Raw genomic sequence first — 24,952 nt, 5'->3', positions numbered from 1 at the left:
GATGGAATTCAAAATAGCGTTATATTGGAATAAGGCGTGGTTGTGAACCGATTTCACCCATATTTCGTGCATGTCATCAGGGTGTTAAGAAAATATTATATACCGAATTTCATTGAAATCGGTGGAGTAGTTCCTGAGATATGGTTTTTGGTTCATAAGTGGGCGACGCCACGCCCATTTTCAATTTTTAAAAAAAGTCTGAGTGCAACTTCCTTCTGCTATTTTTTCCGTAAAATTTAGTGTTTCTGGCGTTTTTGTTAGTCGGTTAACGCACTTTTAGTGATTTTCAACACAACCTTTGTATGGGAGGTGGGCGTGGTTATTATCCGATTTCTTCCATTTTGAACTGTATATGGAAATGCCTGAAGGAAACGACTATGTAGAGTTTGGTTGACATAGCTATAGTAGTTTCCGAGATATATACAAAAAACTTAGTAGGTGGCGGGGCCACGCCCACTTTTCCAAAAAAATTACGTCCAAATATGCCCCTCCCTAATGCGATCTTTTTTGCTAAATTTCACTTTAATATCTTTATTTATGGCTTAGTTATGACATTTTATAGGTTTTCGGTTTCCGCCATTTTGTGGGCGTGGCAGTGGGCCGATTTTGCCCATCTTCGAACTTAACCTTCTTATGGAGCCAAGAAATACGTGTACCAAGTTTCATCATGATATCTCAATTTTTACTCAAGTTACAGCTTGCACGGACGGACGGACGGACAGACAGACATCCGGATTTCAACTCTACTCGTCACCCTGATCACTTTGGTATATGTAACCCTATATCTGGCTATTTTAGTTTTAAGACTTACAAACAACCGTTATGTGAACAAAACTATAATAAACTCTTTAGCAACTTTGTTGCGAGGGTATAAAAATACATATACATATATGGAACACTTTTAATAAGCTAACTCAGCTTCCACTAAAAATTACATGAATGAATGTGCGAGCACGAACTTGAATTCCCAAATCATCATCCCGCCCATTCATTTAACGTTTTGTGTATTCTTCAACTTATAATTAATAATACATTTCTTGGGATGCAAAAGTATAAACAATATAAACACGACGTGCTCGAGCCAAACGAAAGCTTTCAAGGTCAACAAGTTAATATTCATGTGTATGTATGTATGTGTGCATATGGTTAATATTCCATTAATGCTGCCGATCACTTCAACACTTCCACACTGTCTCGCATTAATCACAGCTAATTATAAATTAATCTTTACCGGGAATTTCGCTTCAACTTTTCAACGCAACGAAAAGTCAATTATATCACGCCACGATCTCGAATTCGCTAGCTGCGTGAACCGACGTGTGTATAAATGCGTTTGTTTCTTTGTGTTACGTTATTCGCGCACTAAAGAATTCTTTTAGACACCAAGCAATTTTGAAGACAACGTAAAAAGACGAAACGACGAAGCTCTCTTGCGAAAAGACACCTTTGAACTAAAATAATGCGTGCGAATTCGTATAATTTTATATCAACATCGGCGTTTTAAGAGAACGAGACCAAAATCCGATCATGCTGCCGCATATATGTATGTATGTATGTGTGCAACAGATGACCACAGCATCAATAAAATTCAATTATACTCTCGCACAGGTAGTCTTGCACGTTTGTTTGTATGTAAGCATTGGCGCTGCGAAGTAAAGAAAGAACTGGATTCCGAAAATATAAAAGAGCTGCGGTACTTAAGTTCATATACGTACAAGTATATGTCTGCAAGTTGGTGAATACACACAAACAAACAATTGTGTTGTGATCAGGCGCCAACGCCGACACATCTCCGGGCTTATGACGCAGGGGAAGGTCGCGACGAGCTTGAAAGTAAACAAACACTCAGGAATGCCGGTGTGCGGTTGACAATAAGTCGTCAGTCGTAATGGGCATTATGAAAACGTGAATTATGGATTATATGCAAGCTTAAATTTACTGTTAATACTACATATAATACTATATGTATGTATATAATAATATTTTATAGAAGTTCTTGAATGAGTTAAATGCTCGGCCTTTAATACCCTTACTCGGGTAGTTTTTGGAGAATCTTAACATTAAATTTTGAGTGTGGAATCAAATTCCTGGTTCCGAAAGGTTCAGAATGTTCATAAAAGCCTTCGGTGATAATTGTTTGTTGAGGACGGCCATCAACATTAACTGATGATCAACAAGTCAATAAAATAAAGGAATTGGTGATCGAGAATCCACGATTAACAGTCAGAGATCTTACTGGCAACGTTGAAACATCGGAAAGATCACCTAAAACCATTTTGAAAGATCATTTGAGCCTAAGAAAAGTGAAAGCATGATTGATTTCAAAATCACTAAATTTTTTCGAAAAACAGCGTACCATTAACAACTTTGAAACATCACTTTCCGACTGCCAGGATGTCATGAAACGTATTATTATTTTTAGCGCTGAGTCTTGGATACATGTATGTATGCTTACGAACCAGAAACAGACGATCAATCGGCCGGATATCGTGACAAAGCGTCATAACAGGTCAAAAGTCAAAGTTATGTGACAATTTTCTATGATCATCGTGGTGTAGTGCAATTCGAATTCCTTCCGACCGGCCAAAATGTCAACAAGGAATACTAATTGAGTGTTATGTGTCATTTATTCGAAGCTATTCGTAAAAAAGAGACCGGAAGTATGGACCCTCAACTCTTGGTTTTTACACCACGATAATACACTATCGCTACTGCATTGAATCTTCATGATTTTTACGCCGAAATTTCAACCAATATCGTGCCACCGTATTCGCCCGAATTCATGTGACGTCCGGCTATTCAGCAAATTCAAACAACCGCGGAAACCGTTTGAGTCAATTGAAGACATTAAATGTAAATCACTTTGAATGCTATTTCGAGAATTTAAATAACGTCGGCACAAGCATATTGGACCCAAGCGGGTTTACTTTGAGGAGGCGATATAAACTTTGAAGAACAAATTAAGAATTTTAAAATTATGAATAAAGTCTTACTATTTTTTGCTCATAGTAGTACGTTTGCTTTGGAAAATATGTCTATACACAAAATAGATTTCGCGAAAAACCTGTATGAACATTAAAATTAAATATTAATAAAGTAAAACAAAGTATTTCAGCAAATAATAAATAAAAAAATAATTATTCCTTACTAGAAACTTCGTTTATATTTCCATGCAAACCTCAAAAGCCTTCATACCCACCACTATCAGCTGCATTTATGGTGAGCAAACTCAAAATTCAAGTTTGAAACATTCACATAATGTACACAATATACACTCAATGAAACTTAGTACTTTGCAAGTTCTAATTTTTTTAAATTAAATTATATTTATTTATGTCACAATTAAACTAAAGCAAAATGAGTTGATGACACACACATACACCAAATATTTGACACTCATCAGCTGTTGATTTTACGTTGACAATTCAGCAGCAGAATTTATTGTTGTTATATGAAAAGGATGCCCATCAGTGTTGGACATTTTTTTGAATTTCAATTTTTTATAATTTACTATGCCCAAATTATGAAAAAATACTTAAGCGTATTTACTATTTATTTCAAAGCAAAAGGCAACATGAAAACGATATAAAATACAAAAATAACGTTATATAACGTCACCTAAAATGTAGAATGAAATATATAAATATATCAAAAAAAATCGGATATCTCTGTCAGATATAATTACCAATATACTATATATCCATTTTTTTAGCCAAAAACTCAACTTTTGTTTCAATATGAGTGGTTCCTATTTATCATTTTTTCTTCGCCTGTAAACTTATGAATAGTGATGTTACGTTATTTGACATTTTAGGTTACGATATATATATTTTTAATTAACATTATTCATTTACAGTTCATAGTAAAAATTATTTCTTATTCGAAATAGTACCAATATAAACGATAAACAAAAGATACGCAAGACAGGCGTGGCACATTTAACATTTAACACTTATATAACTGAAACACCTAACTGGTACATTTAATACTTAACCGCCTAACTAATTACCTACCTAAAACGGGTACACAAACCAACTTTTTTCCAACACTGATGCACATACGAAGTGTCAGTTCCGTTTCCTCACACACGCTTTCCGCTATATTGCTTAATTTCTTTGCTTGTCATTTCCTTCTCATTTAGTGTTGCCACGTAGAAATTTAATTCAAAAACTTTTGATTTCTTCTTAAAATATTTTTGAGTCTTAAATATTTTGAGCTTTAATTAACAAAAATAGTTATTAAATTGTATATAAAAGTAGTTGTTATTATTATATATATAGATAATATTTTCGTGGAGAGCTGATGCTACTAACTCACTCAGCTCATAAATAATTAAATGATTGGTCAGTTGAAGCTCAATAACTTATATGGGAGTGTACTTTTCTATAAAATAATAAAAATAGTACATATCGTCACTTAAAATGCAAAACAACATATATTCAAAAAATTCGAAATTGAGTTTTTTTATTGTTTACGATTCACTACATCGTATTACATGTACGTAGCATAAAATTGTCAGCTTCTGCTGTCAGATATAACCAATATATAACCAATTCATACCCATTTTATAACCAAAACTCAAATTTTGTTTCAAAATGAGTGGTTTCTATTATATCGTTTTTCTTAACTGTAAACTTATTTTGCATCTTAGGTGACGATATATGACTTTAAGGTAATATATATACATAAGTACTTTCACGATTACATTTACATAAATAAATTTAGCGACAAAGCTATTTTTTAACTTATTTTAATAAAGCACAAAAATATATGTTTTTCAAAATAAAAAAAAAATGATTTAATTTTGCACATATATTAATTTAACTAAATTAAACATACATAAGTTCAGAAAAATTGCAGATGATTTAGTTACACACAAGAATTTTGTATAAAAAACCAACTTGTCTCGCCATTATTTATTTTTCATACTCACTTATTTATTTTAATGAATTTATTCCAAGAATAAATTATTGACGAAGAATTTAAATTTAGTCTTTCAGTATATGTATATTCTAGCATAAAATAAAACAATATAATATAATATAAATTAACATAAATTAAAATAAAGCACACACATTAAAAAATTCTCATCTGGCATCCTTGCTTTGCGTATGCCAAATTATAGTTCAGTGCGCAGGAAAAGGCAGTAGCGCAGGCTCTCCTGTTCAAATGTAAAGTGAAAAGTGAAGTGTTTGTAATTATTAATAGTTAAAAAAGAATTTATTAACATAGAGATTAAATATTGCGTTTTTAAAAAGCGTGTTAAGTGAAATTAAAGAAATATTTTAAGCATTTATAGCAATAGTCGAAAATAGCAAAAGCCAGTAGCTGCTGCAAAGTTAGTTCAAATTTGTTGGTAGCTGCATACAGGAAAGCGCAGCGACGTCAAGTCGACTTTATTCGGTGCGGTTCGTGTGTTTGCTTTTGATTTTTTGTTTGTAGTGTGATATTTTTGTGTCCTCCATGATTTGGGTTTGTGTTGTCTTGTTTTTTTTTTTTGTTTCTTTGGTTTGGTCAAGTGCGTAAGAAATTGAAGTGAATTTTAGGCAAAATGTTGCAACGTAAATGTGGAGATTTGCTTTTTGAATAGATTCTTCGACGCATGGTTGGATGAATTGTAGTTTATTGGTGAGTTATTATCATTTTAATATTGAAATATATAATTATATCATATTACAAAATACATACATATTTATTGATTATATACAAAAACATATACCATATATGCATATGATATTTAATCAAACCCTTCCAATTAAAAAATTGAGGGAGGTTATAGGAGTAACACTTCGTGAAAAGTTTTCACGCCAGATATTGACGCGGAAATACTAAATTTATCTGCTAAAGATCGTATGTCGCTGATAATTTTAATTTGCCATGACTCAATCAGAAGCTACGAAACTCAGAGCATTGAAATTGATTATATTTCATAGATAATGGGGGAGAAATATGCCGATTTCATATACATATATTAGCCACTAAACTGCAAGCTTATATATTAATTTTTTCATTAATAAAATTTAAATATTTGTCGTCTATAGATTTGATTACCGAAATGTAAAATATGTTGCTTAAGGGGTCACAATGGTTTCCTTGCGTAAAAAAAAGCTCTTTTTTAACAATTTTTTTCTCATATAAAAATTAAATATTGTATTAGAATTTCTTATTGTTAAAAACATATACTATAAACAAAAAATTCTAAAATTTTTAGAAAAAATATTTTAAACTCGGCCTTTGCCATTTCCGGTGACCCGTCGGAAAAATGATGCGCCCGCGTTGGCAGAATAACTCCTTACAGGATCATTTAAAGCGGGAAAAATACGTGTTTTAGTTAAGATATTAACTTAAAACTTAGACCAAGGCAAAAAAACACTAAAGATTTTATTTTTGGCTACATTTTTACAAAAAAGTGAAAAATTCGCGACATTTTTTGTTTAAATAGTTGAAATCGAAAAAAAAAACTTTCATCCAAGTCTTTAAGAATTGTATCTCAGAGACCTGTGTAAAATTTCATGAAGATCAGTTGAGTAGTTCTGAGGAAATCTTGCCAACTGACTTCAAAAACACAGTTTCGAGAAAAGCGGCACACTTAGCCAAGCTAGCCTCGAGCGCACAAATTCTCAAGGCTGTATCTCCGAAACTATTACTCGGATCAACTTCAATATTAGGAAATTATTCTAGAGGCCATGTTATATATTACAAAATGCTTAATTATTTTCAAATATTTGCAATGAAAACTATTTAGTTTTAGTTACCTACATATATCTTTGCTTTGCTTTATTAAACCTAAATATTTCGGATATCTTCTATTCCCAATATAAAAACTGAAATTTTTTATAACTAGAAATATCATTGTTCAAAATAATTTACATATTATTTTAGAGTATTTTTTTCTTATAAAAAAAAATCAAGTTATGCTTTATGCCGCCCCCGCATTTTTTATAACCTGTATATACTCCGTAATTTTCATAAGTTTTCCAATTCTGATCGGCATAGATTGAATTAGTTTCCTCAAGTTTCCAATGGGGTACCGTCTCAAAGCTCCTTTGCTTTCAGCTACTTTTGCTCCTTATTTTGAAATGAAAAGGCTGCCAATCTCCTCTTAAGGTGACTCCACAAGTTTTCAATCGGGTAGGGATCATGGGATTAACTATGTCATTGCATACAGGTTACATTTTCATCCTTGAACCAATCAGATACCAAACCCGATGTATGTTTCGGGTCGTTATCTTGTTGATAACATCAACTCAACGGTTTTCCTTAGCTATGATAGCATAACGTTTTTCAAAATATTTCTGTACTCAAAGGCGGTCCTTTATTCAAAATAAAAGAGCAACGCCTTGCCAAGAGAATCGTGCATTAACTTCACCTCTGAATAAAATATTTCGTCAATTTTTCTCTTCGTTGGGACCGCACCATCTTTTAGTTCTGCGGCAAAAGCCTTTTCTTTTTTTAGGTGGACCTGTCGTAAAAGAAGTGTAGGCGTTCATCAATCAGGCTAGTTTTTCTTAGACGATCACGACTTTTATTTTCGTTTTTTGGTTTAGAGCATTATCTAAAAGGTTTTTTTTGCAATGATTTTGTACGCTTTTCTTTCATCACGAAATTCTCTATATCGGTGCAGTGGCTTTTACGACCCATTCTAAATAATTTCTTCTTTTAAATATAATTAGAAATACTCTAATACTTAAAAAATGAAAAATACATAGAAATAATCACTTCTTACTTTCTTTTTAATATTTTATTAGCCAACCCACTTTAATAAAGCAATAATAGCTGACAATTTACTTAACCACTATCACCCAACAGATGTCGCCCTTACTAACCCATGTGTCAAAGCTAAGCAAACTGCTTTTATTTTCCTCGACAGAGGCCCCAATTACTTGCAATCAACTATTCCTTACTGTGGACTGTTCTCAAGTGAGAAATCAAATTGTTGCTAAACCTGAAGTTGCTGCAACATGCTGATGGAGTGTATGGAGTGTATTTAGCGAACTCAAGCACCCATGTGAGGAGGTTAGCAAAATTTTCTACGCTAGATGGCTCAAAGTAAAATATCTTTGATATAGAAACTGAACATAGACTACGCTATATATTTGAAGCTGGTGCGCAACTAACTAGTTCGTTTTAGATAAGGTCTCGTGAGTAGAACAATAAACGGTGGATTGTAATACAATACATCCAATATAACTTACTCAAGGATAAAGTTATAATTGCGGACAGCGCGAAAGAGACTCGCTGGCAACTAATAGCTTGTAACACATTCTAATAGTAATAATAAGACAAAGACTGACGCTTCCAAGTTACCCACTTCATTACGAACACAGGTCTTACAAGCCAAACTTTTAATATCACAAAAATTTCGCATGAAAATTGAAAATCGAAAAGCAATTTTTCTCTTCTCGTTAAATATGAAAATAAAAAAAATTTTAGAAGGCAACGCTTTGGCTTCTTGATTCTGACTTTCCGTGACATAAACAGAGTTTTCTTTTAAGTTTTATGAATTTGTTTGAACGATGCCCAAATGCAGGAGCCGTTCGGTCGCGCGCGCGTCTATCTCACATTGCTGTTGTTGTCGGAAATCTTTCTCGGTTTGGCCATTATAATCGTAACCGCCATTTATCAACGCATACTGGGCGCTTACATGGCAGATGTTGAGCGAAAAATGCTGGGCGGTCAGTTCTTCAACACCTACATACTCGGTTTTCAACTAATGGTGGTGTATGCCTGCAGCATTGCCATGTGGTCTTCGCTGTGGTCGCGTCGCTGTTCACCCAACGTCAATTTGCTGCTGAATCTTTGGATGTTCTTTTGTTTTGTGGTTGTCTTCTGTGGCTTCGGCACCATTTGGTCATTGATCACGTGTGCCGATGCCTTGGAGAATACGGCGGAAATGTCGCTACTTAAGGGTATCGATCTCTACTACACATGCCCGGAGTGGAAGCTGCTTTGGGACGGTTTGCAGTATCACAAGGAATGTTGTGGCGTGCATAGTTACAAGGATTGGATGAAGGCCTCCTGGATGCCGGCAGAGGCCACGCAGTGTCAGTCGGCGAGCAGGTGAATTATTTGGTGAAATATGTGGTTCGATTAAAATAAAAAAGAGTTTTGTTAACCGTTTTCTTAGTGAGACCGCTTTGGCGCCGTACGCTTGTTGCAAGCACACGTGCGCTACCTGCTTCGAGAATTACATACCGCGCACCGACAACAGTCGCATACCCTACCTGACGCTCTCGCAGATCAACACCGAGGGCTGTTTGCCGCTGTTTACCAACAAAATGTGGGAGATACTCTATGTGCTGATTGCGCTGGTGCTGATCGCCTTCAAATTGGACGTGAGCTCCTACCAGCATTGGTACACATTGATTTTCGGCTACATTTCATGATTTCTTTTAGCTCCTCATTTGCTGTTTGGCGAAGTATATCATACGCAAACAAGCCGAAATCGACTGCTGCACTTGCGACAACGATGCCTGCGATGATGACGACGGGCGTCCGATGGTGGTTGTGGTGCGTCTCAACGTTTTTCTTGTTTTTGTTGTGACAGTTGTGACAGAGATGCATATTTCCACATTTTTTTTACTTTCTTAGAAATGTCCTACCACACGCTGTGTCAAGTTCGACGGCGATGAGGGCGGAAATCCGCAGGTGGCGTGTAAGGTGGGCAGATCACATGGCGGCATGAGCGAGCCTTGCACGTGCTGCAGCGGCGACAATATGTTGCGTGGCTATACCGTTAAGCAGGAAGTGTTGCACATGTCAACACCGTCACCAACGCAACGCGCCACACGCTTCTGCAACTGCAGCGCTGGCGGCGCCGTTGGTGGCGCTGGTGGCGCCAATGAATCCCGTATATTGCATTAAATAAGTTTAAGTGGCATTTACACCGAGTGCAAATTGTTGCTGAAAAGCATTTAATATTTCCTTACTTTTATATTTGTATTACATTTAGTCTTAAATTTATTTATTTTTAGGTAGTTTTACATCGAATAAAGAATACGTTATTTCGCCTGTTGTACAGTTTTTTTTTAATGGTTTTTGTGTTCCTCGATTTATGTACATTTCAGAGGAGCAAATTTTTTTCTAATTTTTCGGTCTCCATCTAGAAGTTATCAATTTATAAATAGTATTATGAAGCTTCCACGAATTTTGTTTTATCTCTTCGATCGACCGAAAACGGGTTCCACGGAACGGTAATTTCATTTTGGGAAACAATAAAAGAATTACACGGAGCCAAATTTGGTGGTTGATCGATGGTAATCATAGCGTTTTTGGCTTAAATTCGGTCTTAATCATGACCCGATGCTATGGTGCATTATCATCGTGTAAAATCCATGAATTGTTCTTCCACAACTTCGGCCGTTTTCCAGAGATGTTCTCCCGCAAACGCCTTAATACGGCCGTCTCACCCTCCGATACTAAATCATGATGCACCAAACCTCAAATATCGAAAAAACAATGAGCATCAACTTGATTTTTGAACGGCTTTGACAAGGTCTTTTTGATTTCGGCTCGATTTTTCTCTCCGCTCCGATGATTTTTGGCTTGCTTGCATGTCAAACTTATAAACCCTCGTCTCATTGACAATTACAATGCTCTCCATGAATATGGGATCGGAATTCGCACGATCAAGCATGTGCAAAGAGATCTGTTAACGGTACTCTTTTTGAAAAAAAATTCAGCTTCGTCGGGACGAGTCGAACAAGAACATGTTTCATAGCCAAAATATTCACCAAAATCATTCGAACGGACTCGCAAGAGATGTCGAGCTCTCTTGCCATCTCTCTAACAAGCACCATATCCTTCATTGTTTTGTCTTCAATGATCTCTCGGCCGTCTTTGAAGACTTTGTACCAGTCGTAAGCTTGTGTTTTTGATAAAACTGAATCATCGTAAGCTTTTTTCAACATTCGAAACGATTCTGCAAACAAAATTTGGTTAGAAAAACAAAAATTGAAGACCAATTCTTTGTTCGATATTTTTATCCATTGTAAGAATCGCAACGCACCACTGAGGTGTACCGACTTAAACAGCTGCTGTAAACAAACTGGTTGACAGACCGTGCCAAAATAGCAAATACTTTTTTTTTAATATCATTAAATTCCAATTTCCGGGTGCTTTTTTGTTCCAATGTATGGATACCATAACTTTTAACGTATTTTCAGGTTTTTGTTCGATTCATCGTTAATAATGTACTTATATGGTTTTTGAATGGACCTCGGAGTGAGAAAATTGAAACTTGTTTCATTTGTTGTCACAAATCGAGTCGAAAATTCAATTTTTTTACAATTCAACGGATCGAAAAACTGCTCAGCATCATCAAATCATTGTCTTTCATGGCCAGTTTGAGAACTTGCGTCTCATAGGTCGTTTACACCCTCCTGTGTATTGTGTGCTGTGTATTTTTTCTGTCCGTAGGGAAAATTGTATGACATTTTTGATTTCAAAGAAATATAGGCAAAATGGCCACCATGCTCCGTTTGCATATCTCTAGCTATTTAGGCGAATTTGGCTGCAATTTCGGCTATAGTGCGCTGAATGTTTTCTTAGTCCTTCTCGATCCTTGCTGTTTGATTTAATATATAGTAATCTTGAGATGTTAATTTGCGTGATTTTGGCGGCCATATGACTAGGTAATTCTCGAAATTAACGAATCGTCAAGCTTTGCATGCAATTTGTTCAACTTTAGACGCGATACATGAGGCAGTGAACCGTCTTGGTAGAAATATAGATCCGCGTCGCGTCCGATTTCATCAAATTCCGGGGAAAAAGTTGGTCAACAAGTTGTTATAACGCTCGCTATTGATGCTAACGGCATTTTCTGCCTCATTTCGAAAGGAACAAAGCCCGCTGATTAGCCATACCGCACCAAATGGTCAATTTTTCGGTCGGCATACTTATCTCTGCTCTCATAGAAATGATAAAATTTTCAGTCTGGCTTTCATTATTTAGTTATAGAATTTCCTAGATGAGTTAAAGTGAAAGAATGAAACAAAGAGACTGATATCGGAATCAGTGAAGTTACCAGATAGCACTAAATAAAGTAATATTTACGAATGTTCAACAATCGCAGTTCAGTTGATTGCGAGTTTAACCACAGCTTAACGCAATGCAACCGTTATTTTTAAAAATTAATCGTTGGAGGCCTCCTTGTTGATAACATTGACCCACGCTGCGATCATTTTATGTATCTTCATATGTATTTATGTATATATCTATATATGGTAGTGTATGTATATTTGACAATGTATGTTCGAATGTCGCCTGCAATTGGGTCGAGCGAATATTAGATGCTCGTTAAATTTTCGATAACGATCTGTGAATGCTACTCGCCACAATAGTGGGCTAATTGTCAGCCAGACAATTTAAAGCTGAAAGTCAATTAATTTTGCGCAGCAATTTAACGCAACACCCGAATATTTTTTTATTGTTTTCTGTTGCGAATTTTTCGAATTTCTACAGAGTGATAATTGAAACTGATTGCTTTTACGACTATATAAAAATTGAATATCTTTCGGTTAAATCGACGATACAGATGATACACATAAGTATTTACATACTTATCAACTTGTATACATATACTATGTATATATGTATGTATATGAATTTATGTTCATTATGGCGGTCCTTAAATAAACTAGAAACTTTATGATGCATATGTACGTACATACTTGGGTTTTGTATGTGTACACACTCTGAACAATTTCAGGAGCTTGCTGGGCGTAATGGAGGCGATGTGATCCCTGTCGACGTAGATGGTTGCAAGTGCCTTGGCTTTACTTCTACAAATTGCTGGGGTAACTAGAATCAGGTGTTCTGGAGTTGGACAAGTGTTTCTTGAGCTTGCAGTGCCCAGTATAAAACGCAACAAGTAGACGGAACTTGTCTCAGAGGAGGTTGATCCTATATCTAAACCTTGCTAAGTTGTAACATTCCAATAGCAGCTTGGCTTGGCGCATTCCTGTTGCCTGTTGCCAGTGTCGTTCTCTCCCCACTCTCTACTCCGTGCGGAGCAACTCTTTTATGGTGTGGGACCCCACTGGAATGCATGGTTTTGGCGCCATTATCCTGAAAGCCGCCGCAGAGCCAGTTCGTCCGTCAGCTCATTACCAGCTACCTCTTTATGCTCCGGCACCCAGATCACGTGTACTCGGTTGCAGACTGATAGGCGACAGTCTTCCTATACATTCCTTCACTAATTGCGATACGCTGGTTGCGTAGTTGCGTTCAAGATTGATTTCTGCATACTAACATATAGTGAATACTTCTGCTTGAATGCCATATAGCGGAAAACATATCAGCTGTCTGGAGAGCTTAGTATGCGGTTCCGCAATGCCTGTTCTTATGCCTTCGAATGATATCGATCTGTCAGTATACCACTGGATAGTGTTGCCCCTCAGCCGTAGGTCGAGTATGGAATCACTCCACTTCGCCTTACTGCCGAGACTAACTTTAAAGTGGTGTATCCTCCCTTTGCCATGAGCAACATGCTTGATCACTAGATGGAGCGGTTTGAGTTCCAACATGACTTCAAATACTGCGGTTGGGTAGTTGAAGACCTACCGCTACCGCTTCATAAGTGTCAGTGTGCCTTACAAACAGGGTATACAGCCACGTGATGGTACCTGACTTACAGCCTCAGGACCTACCGGCTAGGCGTTTGCATATCATGAGTGGTTTGGTGGCTCTGGACAGTGTTAATTCCGCATGGATATTCCACCGCAAGGTTGGATTTTATAATAAATTTATTTTTTGTAATATATTACATACTATTACATATGCATATTATAGAGAATATAATATGCATATAATAGAGAATATTTACCGTTTTTTAACATACCCATTTTCTAATTTTTATTGCATAAATTAATCGCGTAAGCCGTGTCTACGCTAATAAAGAAGATAAAGCATGCATAAATTAATACAAATTGGACCAATTTTTTCTCTCTGTGTAGTGTGATAGCATGTTTAATATGCTAATTTTTTGTTGTCACAATCAATGTCAAAAATTACTTTCGATAAAGCTATTTGGCTTATGGCATTTTAATTCTTTTAATTCATTGTGTTATCTTTTTTTTTATTTGAAATGAATTGAATAAAATTTGAATTAATATAGTCATAGTAACACGACTTTAAAAATGATAATATTTTTTATCTAGCGCACATTTCTATTATAAGTTATGTTAAGTTATACTGGCTTCACGCCATATACATACATATATATAAACCTACTGGACCTTTGTTATGCCAGATGGAGGTTCAGTTCAATATGAGCTGAAGTTTACGGATACATACCGCTGATACTTCAACCAGTCCCTTGAACTCGGAAGCTTCTAGATAAGTATCTAAGCCGAGTTCCAGATAAGGTTGAACAGAAGCAGAGGGGCTGTTCTAGCGCTTACTTTTCTGCACTTTCTACAAAAGTAGAATATATTGAAACCCCTTTCTATACTCAACTGAAAAATTTAAGGCTGATCTCAATACTTCATATTTATTATACGAGGGCTGTATCTTATATTTCGAGGTTATAGCACAAAAAAAAATAACTTTACTGTGTCTCTTATTAATAAATCAATTTGCCAATCTGATTAAGGTATCTCCAAAACATGCATTCTGAACGCATTAGCTACCTCTCCAGATGTCGGTAGACGTTGACTAGTTTACATTTTACGGAAATAAAAAAAAAATTAAATCCAACGCAGGATCACTCTTGCCAACAGGTTGTACTTTGGACTGGGAAGGCAATTGAAAAATGAACTCCTCTCCTGACGAACAACGAACAAACTCTACAAGCCTCTCATCATTTCCGTCCTTCTATACGTATATGGTGCGGTGGCATGGATAATGACATCATCTGATTAGTCGGCCTTAGGAGTGTTCGAGAGGAAAGTTTTGCGAAAGAATTATGGTTCTTTGCGCATTGACAACGGTGAGAACCGCAGTCGATGAAACGATGAAAACGCTCCAGCTTTGAAAATTTTCGATTCAGTACCTATGGTGGACGTAGCCAAAGAGCAAGACTTCATTCCTTTGGAGAGATTAAGTAGAGAAGGACCTGGCTGCTCTTGGTATCTCGAATTGGCGCCAAATAGCGTAAACGGTGTCTAGGCCTGTAAAGAAGAAGACGAAGTTGGCCTAGTGGTATGGTTGCGACATTTGTTTGTTTCCCCAAAAAAAAAGCAGGTAACCATTTGCTTGAAAGTGCTTTGTGCGCGACCAGCTTTTGTTAGATTCCGCTCATTTGGCCCATACAGTCGACTGCTGTTTACTATCGGACTCATACGTCTAAATCCACTATTTATTACCTGTCACGTAATCATAAACGTATTTCGAAGCACCACTATTTTTTTTTTTTTTTTTTTTTGTTTTTTTTGCGATTTCTCTCGACCAATCGACACAATTCTTTTCTAGGCGATCGTCAAATTGTGTGGGATCCAACAAGAAAAAAAATGTGTGCAATCAAATGTTTATGCAATATTAAATGTGTGCTGGTCCCACTAATGCCTTTAGTTGTCTCAATCTTACGATAAGTCAAATGACGATCTTGCAATATCAGTTTGCGCAGAGTATCAACTCCGGAAACCACAACTGATTACATGAGTTTACGATATTATATCAATTGTTTGTTCGATGATTCGCTATATTAAAACCAGCTAATTATATTATATAAAGATTCGGCTATCGAATCGAGTCACAAATTACGATTCAGTACGAATATGAGTTTCCAGACATGACTGCCAATAAAAAATACTCACATTTTTGGTTAATAAAATAGATTAATATCTTAGAATTTATATATACCACTCCTAGTAATATTAACCCAGTGTATTTAACTGGTACAGACTCGAATTCATATCTACTGCATGAGTCCGAACCTTCACAGCATTCCAAAAAATCGCTACAATGGCGATAACGACACATAAACCCCAAAAACCTGAAAGCATCCTCAAAATTCAATAACTTCAATTTAAAAATTTTCCGCATAATCATTTGTTATTCAAGCATCATTACATTAACTAAATACTTAAAAAAATTACATACAATATGTTTCTTATATTATATACATACATACATACATATGTATTTCTTCATATTTGTTTTAAATTCTCTTGATTTTTGTGGGACACATTCACTTTGTAATTGGCGAAAATTCAATATGGCTTTACATTTCAGTCGGCGAAAGCAATAACATTTATTTTATTATGACATATTTTAAACTTAAGTCTACATTTAAGTATATTTAAGTAATTATAAGCAATCATAAGTAATACTCGTACAATTGACATTCAAATAAAATAGCTTAAGCAATACTTATAATAATATTTACAAAATTTCTTTAAACTACGCGCTTAAAATTATATAATTTATTTGTTTAAACATAATTAGCTGAAAACTTTAACAGTAAAAATTTGTGTATACTAACGGTTTAGCCGAAGCCATTATTGTGACGTTTAAGTTTCCTGTTCGAACGCGGACAACGACCGATTTGTTCATTGTAAATGCCAAAGGAACAGTTGGGTACACTGCACAGCCTCTCCGCAATGCATCTAGAAAGAGATGAGAAGAAGAGAACGAAATATTAGTAGTAGATCACTCTCTTATGATGTTGCATTCCAAACATTTATCCGTCAAACGCACTCTAAAACAAGAAAAAAAGTTAACTTCGGTATCACCGATCAACGCTTCAAGGAATCCAAGTAAGGAAGGGGTAAGTTCGGGCATTACCGAGCATTTCATACTCTTGCTACTTGCTAGGGTCAAAACTAAGGAAGGCTTTCAGGCGTTCAGGTGCATAAGGTTTGTAAGTTATATAGGGTCTAGCGCCAGTTTTCAACCCATTTCAGTCATACTAAGAATCAAGAACAAAGATTCACCATTATCAGAAAAACATGCTCTCTAAATTTTGTTAAGTTAACTCAGATATTGGTCGATATATGCGGCATAAAGTTCGAAACTCTTTATATTAGTTATATGGGTGCTAAGAGAAGTATTGACCCGATTCCCCCATTTTTGACCTTTAGGCATACTATCATTAGAAAGGGATTCTCTCCTTTCTATTTCAAATATCTATATCTCACAGATTGACTTATGTTCTAGATAAAAAGTTCGCAATTGAAAACGTGATCCATATATGCGGCATCTGGGGACTTGAATAGGTTAGGTTCGATTAAGACAACTTTTGGTCATGAGATGACCTCCTTTAAACGCACTATCCAGGCAAAGTTTCATCACGATACATTCTTTGGTACTTGGTTTGTATTCTGGGCACTCAATGAAGAAGAAGGAACTTAAAAATGGGTTTTATAGGAAGTAGGCGTGGTTGTAGTCCGAATTCCGTTATTTTTTCACGCGAATATATGAATGTCAAGGTAACATTATACGCTAAATTTGGTCCATATCGGTCGAGTAGGTCCGGTGATAGGGGTTTTCACCGAAATGTGAGCAGGGCCACGTCCATTTTTCAACCCGGCACCGGTAAAGATCTCTTGTCTCATCCCAGGTGTAACATTTAATGCCTCCGCCTACTTATTTTTTAAACTTTTGATATCAATAGATGCTTCTATAACGCTGAAAACACATAGCTTAGACTATTTACCCCGTTCTTGAAGGGTTTTGGATTTCCGCTTATTCAGCGAGAGAAAATGGCAGCTGAATAAAGCGCTGAATGCCAAAATCTCCAGAAGCTTGATACAAAAGACTATTCTATAACGACCATAACGCATAATTTATACTATTTTCTATGCTTAAGAAGTCTTTTGACTTTCAGCGCTTATTCAGCGAATGAGTAAGACAGCTGAATAAAGCGCTGAATGCCAAAATGTACGGAATATTGATACAGATAGTTTGGTAATAAAAGTTTTATAAATATGTGCTCACCTGCGATCATCCATTGCGAAGCCCTCATCACCATTCTTGAAGCGCTGACACGATGCATTGGCGTCCGCACAGTCGCAACGGCAATTGTAGGTGCGTGCAACATTTGTTTGTGATTCATGATGTCGCTGTGTTGCCTCCCATCTAATATCCTCTTGGAACACATCGAAGTGTCTGGGACAGCGACAGACTGCCTCTCGACTCTTTTCACTATCATATTCAAGGTCACTGCGTTCCTCCAATTGATTGGCCGCATCCAAAGTGCCATCAAAAGCCGCAATGTGCGAACGTGTGCGTCGCCTATAGGCGAGATCGGAGCGTTTGTCGCGTGTGATGAACTCTGGCGTAGAGGTCAAGTACGTACGATTTATGCAGTGGCATTCGGTGTCGTTGCGCAGCATCAAGACTTCGGGATGCTTGCGCGAGTTGCTGGAGTTCACCAATTCTACCTGCAAATCACAAATAACAAACAAACAACAACTGTAGTGATATCTTCTAACTATATATGTATATGTATATGTATATATGTATGTATATGTATATTTACAAACTCAAGTATATTTGTAATTGAATTAATTCTATGAATGACAGCTTTATTTATTTTTATAAGCGCCTGTGTTGTTCTGTTGTTGCTGTTTGTACGTGCGTCCGTCTGACTATGAAGTTTTACCGGCTAAACTATTCCGGCGAAAAAGCAAGTTGTCCAAAAAAAAAATGTGTATGAAAGTGCAACGCCCCTTCGAAATTTCTTTCGCCTGAGTCATTCATTGTTTCGCATTTGCATTTCTTTTGCTGCAATCGTTCTGGTTTAATTGTTGTTTTTGTTTACATTCCTATTCACGGCGGCTTGTTTTTCGTTGCAGTCAAATTGGAGTTTTTTATCGCCAAATTTATGGGTCGCTGGTGCCACGATTTGCCGGCAACACACCTCGGTCGGGCACCTTTGGCATAACATAACAAGCAATTGTGTAGAAGAATTGATATTCAAATATACATATGCACATGCATATGTATGTAGTTAAGCGGATTTGTTGTGTTGTTGTTGTATATGTTTGTATGCTATATGAACTTGCACCATACAGCCAACTAATTGGGGGATTCTTAACATATGCATGTATAAAGGCGAGGTCGCCAAGGAGGAGACCAATGACCTGAAGACCCTGAAGCTTTATAAATATCGGCGCCGTCGCCAGTTGACCGGCGATTTGAAACAAAAAAAAAAATAAAATAAGAAATAAATAAAACAATTTCCTATAATAAAACAGTTGTATCCCCACTTTAATTGTTCTGCAGTTGCCATTGAAAATTAAAACAAGATAAAATCAGGTCTCGTAAAAATAAATATACCCCACAAACATATGGAAGACACGCTCGTTTAGTTGTCGTGAGCAGATAAATAATTGAAAATAATACGAGCTTTGGATATTTTGAAACTATAAAGATAAAAATCGAAGTGATCACGTTGTGTATTGAAAAGTGTTTATTTTCTTTTTCGCCTTTTAAATACAAAATTTGAACTTCCTTTGTCCAAAATCTTACTTTAGAGATACATATATGAATTCGGTTATACCTTAATGAAAATTTCTCTCGAAAGTTATTTGAAAATTGAGAGTAAAGTTAGTTGTAGCAGGCTTAACAAGTCCCGAAGAGGTCACTCTCCATCGATAGAAGTCAAGAAAGTCAAGTCAGAAAAGTCAAGTCAAAGTCGAACCAGCATACAGTCAAGTCCAAACTCCAAACCTTTATTACGAATGATCTCATTAACCACCTGAGTCATGTATAACATTTGACATTAGTCATTGTTGAACGATTGTTCACTATTTTAAATTTTGCCTTTTATATTGCGAGTTAAGAGTACTAAAATAAATATTTAATATGAAAAACCACTTTATTACTATTTTTTTCAAAATATTCTCCATTAAGGGGTTACATAGATGTACAGATTTAAAAAAAAACGACTTTTTCACTGTCTTATTAATATATGTAAAACCTCTAGAACATTGCCCTAAATTTACAAGTTGATCCAAGTAATAGTTTCGGTGATACAGCCTTGAGAACTTGTGCGCTTGAAGCTATCTAGGCTAAGTGCGATGTCTTTAAATGCGTTTTTCTCAAAACTGTGTTTTTGAAATCGGTTGGAAGATTCACGAGAACTACTATCGAGATTCATGAAATTTTACACAGGTCTTCGATATATATACAATTCTTAAAGACTTGGACGAAGGATTTATTTTAAATTACAACTATTTGAAAAAAATTCGCGATATTTTCACGTCTGCCAAAAATCCAATTTTCAGTTTTTTCCTTCGCCCAAGTTCTAAGTTAAGATATTAACTAAAATACGATTTTTTTTTTACTTAAGATGATCTTGAAGGAGTTTTCCTGCTCACGCATATATTTTTCCAAAAATTTCAGAATTTTTTTGTTAATAGTGTATTTTTGTAACAATAAATAATGCTAGTAAAAATTTTCAATTTTCATATAAAAAAAACATTGTTGAAAAAAGGCTGTTTTTTTACCCACAGTCTTAAGATCTTTACATTTTTTCATGAATTTGACTCAATTGCCGAATCACTTTTGCCATTCTGATTAAGGTATCTCCAAAACATTCGTTCTGAATGCCTCTTCAGGTGTCGGACGACGTTGACCTTTTAGTTTATTTTTTACGTATGAGAGTGCAAAGAAGTCATTCGGAGCCAAGTCAGGCCTATACGGTGGATGACTCATCAAATCGATGTTTTGAGTGCTCAAAAATGCAGTAATTTAAGTAGATGTAGAACTCGCAAAGTCGTTGTGAAGAGTGATCCGTCTTCAGCGGTCGGTTTTCCTGTTTTCTTGAAAAACAACTGGCAACAAAATGCTTGTCAATCACTCAGAATTTGCTATTCTACATTGCTTTTCCTATTCATCAGCTGTCATGATTTTATAGACATGTTTCGAAGCACGACTATCGTAAATTGTAACTTTTCTCTCGAACATTATGTGGAGTTGTGAATAAAGTTTTAACAGTCAAATACATATTCATGAAATATTGAATCTATGGTGGTTCTACATATGCCTGTCGTTTTTTTAACCTTATGATATGTAGGTCACATGTTTGTTCAGAGCATCAATAGCTTCCGGAACAACAACCGATTTTTTTCGACTTTCTCAAATTCGTATTGGAATGATCTACAACCTCGATTCAATACGCCATATCATCGAGAATCACAGATCCTCTTGGAGCTTCTTTGCCAAACATTTAATTAAGTTCATCGATACACTGTTGCTGGCTTTTAAACAATAATAACATGAAAATATTTGCGATTTAATACCTTTTTTCGGCCGAGATGAAGATTTTAAGTTACTGTCAGCAACAGAAAAAGCGGTCGTAAGTCCATACCTTCTAAGTATTTATAACAGCAAAAATTTCAAACTTCACTAAAAAGTCATGAGTTGCCAAATTGCAAAACTAGGGTTGCCAATTCTCGCAATATAAAAGGCAGCTTTCCTAATTTGGTTAATTTGACTGATATTAGTTGATAGTATAAGTAAGACGAAGGAGATGGAACTCGGTACGAAATCTATGAAACCGATAACCTCAACTACATATCGCTCATTTGCTGCAAGACCGCCATAAGTAAGAAAAATCGATTCGGCAGAAAACGCGTTTAAAGTTTTCAACTGACTCCAACCTTACACGGAAAACAGGAAATATATTCTCTTCTCAAGCGGAGAATATGAATTTTTCACTCAACATGAAGTATGATATAACGAACAATTCTGCAGCATTAACTCAAAAATCACGTTTTTTGATTTATGCCGGTCTTGCAGCAAATGAGCGATATATACTCGTATAACATATATACTAAATAATATGACGCTCTTTGAATATAATTTATTTTTTCTGTTTGCTGTTCTGTAAGGGGGACTTTCGGCTGGGAATTTGAGCGCATGACTCTTATCAATTGGAGCATATACTATATGGAATAATTACTCAAGAGATCACGTGAATAGTTACCACGTATTTCATTATACTGCTTGATAATACTTAGGAAACTCAGTATCCGATAAACTTGTAACAATATATAATTAAGTAGTAATACACTTAATCTATTTGATTTCAATGGTCAACTGGAGTTGCTACCGAGAATTATGGAAATATTTATAGGAAAGTATGTTGTCAGAAAGGTAAACATATTAACAGCACAATGGCTAGAAACTCTAGTACTCTCTTTGCATTGTTTATTTTCTCAAAAGCTATTGACTAATACCGTGTCGGCCAATTGCTTGTTTCCAGTCACTTTGGACTACTTTTGTCGGGCAATAAGCATTCTACTAACCCTCAGATATTATTTCTCAAATAATTTGGTAGAACATAAAGGGTGATATATTTCGAGGTTCCCCACTTTTTTAAGAAAAAACACAGAAGCTTTAAATTTAATCGGGAATGTTTATTATCATTCGAAAGAACGTTTGACATTTATTTTTTGAAGATTATCTCTTTCAAATGGTAGAACCAACAAATCTCAGTCCGTTGAATTTAATTTTCGAAGACTCGTTCGAGCATTTCAACTAGTAACTGAGCATTGACACACGTGATGTTTTTCTCCCAGGCCTAAAGCGAAGTGGGATTGAGCGCATAGACTTTAGACTTCACATATTTCCACAGAAAAAATTCTAACAGTGTGATATCACACGATCTTGGTAGCAAATCAACCGGCCCAACCGGTGAAATTATCCGCTCACTGAAGTGTTGTCTCAATAAATCCATCGGTTATGCGATGTGTGGAAAGTGGCGCTGTTTTGTCGAAATCAAATGTCGACGAGATCACGAGCTTCAATTTCAGGCATCAAATAGTCGGCGCGATCACGATCGCCATTGACGGTTACGTTCTCATCGAACCGCACGACTCACGCATCATCTCTCAAAAACAAGGTCATTTAAAAAAGTACCTCTACTTAAATCACCCCTTATAAAAATGTACGCATTCACTCACCTAAATGTTGGCACCCCAGAAATATCTCGCGAAAGCAAATTCACATCGAAATGATATAACAAAATGCACTCACTAACTTAGCTAATGCATTTGCGTATGCGCTGGCTTTCAATTTCACTTGAAAAATAGTCAAATCTCAAAGTCTGACGTTATAAAAACATAACGCTTTGCCACAACTAAGGATACGTCATTGAGTAATAACAACGTATATAACTTAAAATTTGTCATAAATCGTGTCAAGAAAATATTTAATTGAAAACGCGGGGCATTATGACATTTATCGCCCACTTTCTCTGCGCATGTGCACACAGCTCTTTAGTCAAAAACACCGGCAGGCAAAGCGTAAGAGCTTAACCAGCGAGTGAATATGCCGTGGTATGCAAGCAAGCGCGGCTTCAACGCTTAGCAAATTGATAGGCAATATAATTTGTGGTTGTTGTTGTCGATTGTCTTTTGTTCCGAGCGCTTAACGATCAAAATTATTGTTAATTGCTTCTTGCCTGCACATTTGTGGCACTCATAATATTTATACATAAGCCGACACACACACACATACAGACACATGTGCAATATCGCCATATATTGTTGTATTAATGAGAAAATTGCTGTACGAAAACTGTCATATATTTGTATGCGAGTATTTACTAGGAAATTTATGGCAAGACATTTTAAATGCATCTATGCAGTATAGCATATAATAAAGGTGTGGTGGGTTTCACTTACCATAAAATAGAGTGGCACATTCACATACTCTTTGACAGTGCAAGTCTGCCCCATCGAGCGACAGCAGCCCGTATCCTCGCCACAGCGATACAAAATGGTGTAGGAGGGATGATAGGTTTTGAAAGTGTAGTTGGAGACGTGTATAACGCGCGGTATTGGACGGCGACATCTAGTGGCCACTTTCATGTGATTATAGTGCTCGATGGCCAGTTGGGTGGGCGATTCTGTAATGGAAATAAATTTGAAAGATGTACACCGTTATTAAATGAGGTTTATGAAAATTAATGTCTTTTTTTGTATATATTTTTTGGTCTTCTAATAATTTTATCTAGAAAATGGAAGTGTAATATGCGTTAATTTATGGAAGGTTTTGCGAATCAAAGCTTTGAGTCAATGAGCTCCCAAAGGGCTCTGCCACTGACTTGTATTAAAGCTATCACTTTTTTGTTGTTTAAAATGTACTGGAATAATCTTAAGAATCAAAAGACCCAACCAAAACAATGCCCATCTTGAACTAACATAACAATTTCTTATTTTTCTCACAATTTTTGGATTCCATTTCAAAAGATCCGTTGGCTTGACGGCTAAGGACAAATCAAATAAATGTTTGATACTCTCTTCTGCAGTGAACCGCATTCCAGTAGACCGTTCTACATCGACCGGAAAGCAAGATCTGGGCAATGAGGAGCGGAAGGCAAAACTTCCCATCCGTTTTGACAATAAAAATCTGCTATCCACGTCTCTTGGCTTCAATTCATATGGCACCAAAGGTTCTCGCTCTTGAATGTATCCCGCTGCTTTTAAAGATTTTGAAACAGCTGCTTCAGTTGCTCGCTCAGCTAGAACGTGTTCACCATAAATGCTAGGTTTCTTTATATAAAAGTAATGAAGCAGAACTGTCCACAAAAATACTTTTTCTACCACTAATGATGTGCTATCGACGAGCTGGTAAATCCTGGGGCTACCAGCCAAAGATCGTTAGGTGGGTGTACACCATGATCGTGCGGCCGTATGGGGCGGTGGCTTTTAACTCAAAAGCTTCGCAGACTTCGATAGGGTCGGGTGCAATGCGTACTCGTCCGACGACGGCACTTGAAGTCATTCTTGAGCTAACACCACTTCACGAAGTAATCGGTTAGGCAGCGAAACACAGACTGCTACAAGTGACAGCAGAAGAGTGTCTCAGCAAATTAAAGGGTTAAGTAGTGTAACACCATTGGCCTTTCTCCCAAGGGAAAATATTACCAAAAGGGTAAGCTTCACCAAGAAATTCAAGGTTACTCTTAGCAGCAAGGCTGAATGGAATATTCCACTCTCGAGCTACTGCTTAGGTACAATCAAGTGGTACACTGACGGCTCGAAAATATTTGAGGAAA

At 36.2% G+C, this 24,952-nt stretch overlaps 2 protein-coding genes across 6 annotated transcripts in view; one reads left to right on the top strand and one right to left on the bottom strand.

Annotated features, from left to right (window-relative positions):
* Nucleotides 1–8,404: 8,404 nt before the first annotated feature.
* LOC105223800 (uncharacterized) lies at nucleotides 8,405–10,015 on the top strand. Its single transcript, XM_011201652.3, has 4 exons — nucleotides 8,405–9,060; nucleotides 9,128–9,335; nucleotides 9,397–9,510; nucleotides 9,592–10,015. The coding sequence occupies exons 1-4, from the start codon at nucleotides 8,525–8,527 to the stop codon at nucleotides 9,862–9,864; spliced, it is 1,131 nt and encodes a 376-aa protein (XP_011199954.2). The 5' UTR covers nucleotides 8,405–8,524; the 3' UTR covers nucleotides 9,865–10,015.
* A 5,947-nt stretch (nucleotides 10,016–15,962) lies between these two features.
* The window catches only part of LOC105223801 (uncharacterized), a 41,770-nt gene continuing 32,780 nt past the window's right edge, over nucleotides 15,963–24,952 (bottom strand). For all 5 annotated transcript variants that reach the window (XM_011201655.4, XM_011201653.4, XM_011201656.4 and 2 more), the window contains exons 4-6: nucleotides 23,577–23,800; nucleotides 17,878–18,323; nucleotides 15,963–16,547 (exon numbers count right to left, since the gene is read on the bottom strand). In XM_011201655.4, the coding sequence (XP_011199957.2) occupies nucleotides 16,427–16,547; nucleotides 17,878–18,323; nucleotides 23,577–23,800 (791 nt within the window). In that variant the 3' untranslated portion in view covers nucleotides 15,963–16,426. The remainder of the gene's footprint in view (nucleotides 16,548–17,877; nucleotides 18,324–23,576; nucleotides 23,801–24,952) is intronic.

This window comes from Bactrocera dorsalis, chromosome 1 (genome assembly GCF_023373825.1).
Source record: "Bactrocera dorsalis isolate Fly_Bdor chromosome 1, ASM2337382v1, whole genome shotgun sequence".
Lineage (NCBI taxonomy): Eukaryota > Metazoa > Arthropoda > Insecta > Diptera > Tephritidae > Bactrocera > Bactrocera dorsalis.
This window is presented reverse-complemented; position numbering and strand designations above follow the sequence as displayed.

Coding starts and splice junctions, on each gene's coding strand:
- LOC105223800 (XM_011201652.3), top strand. CDS start 8,525: ATGCAGGAGCCGTTCGGTCGCGCGCGCGTCTATCTCACATTGCTGTTG. Junction 9,336..9,396: donor TGATCGCCTTCAAATTGGAC/GTGAGCTCCTAC, acceptor GATTTCTTTTAG/CTCCTCATTTGCTGTTTGGC. Junction 9,511..9,591: donor GGCGTCCGATGGTGGTTGTG/GTGCGTCTCAAC, acceptor TTACTTTCTTAG/AAATGTCCTACCACACGCTG.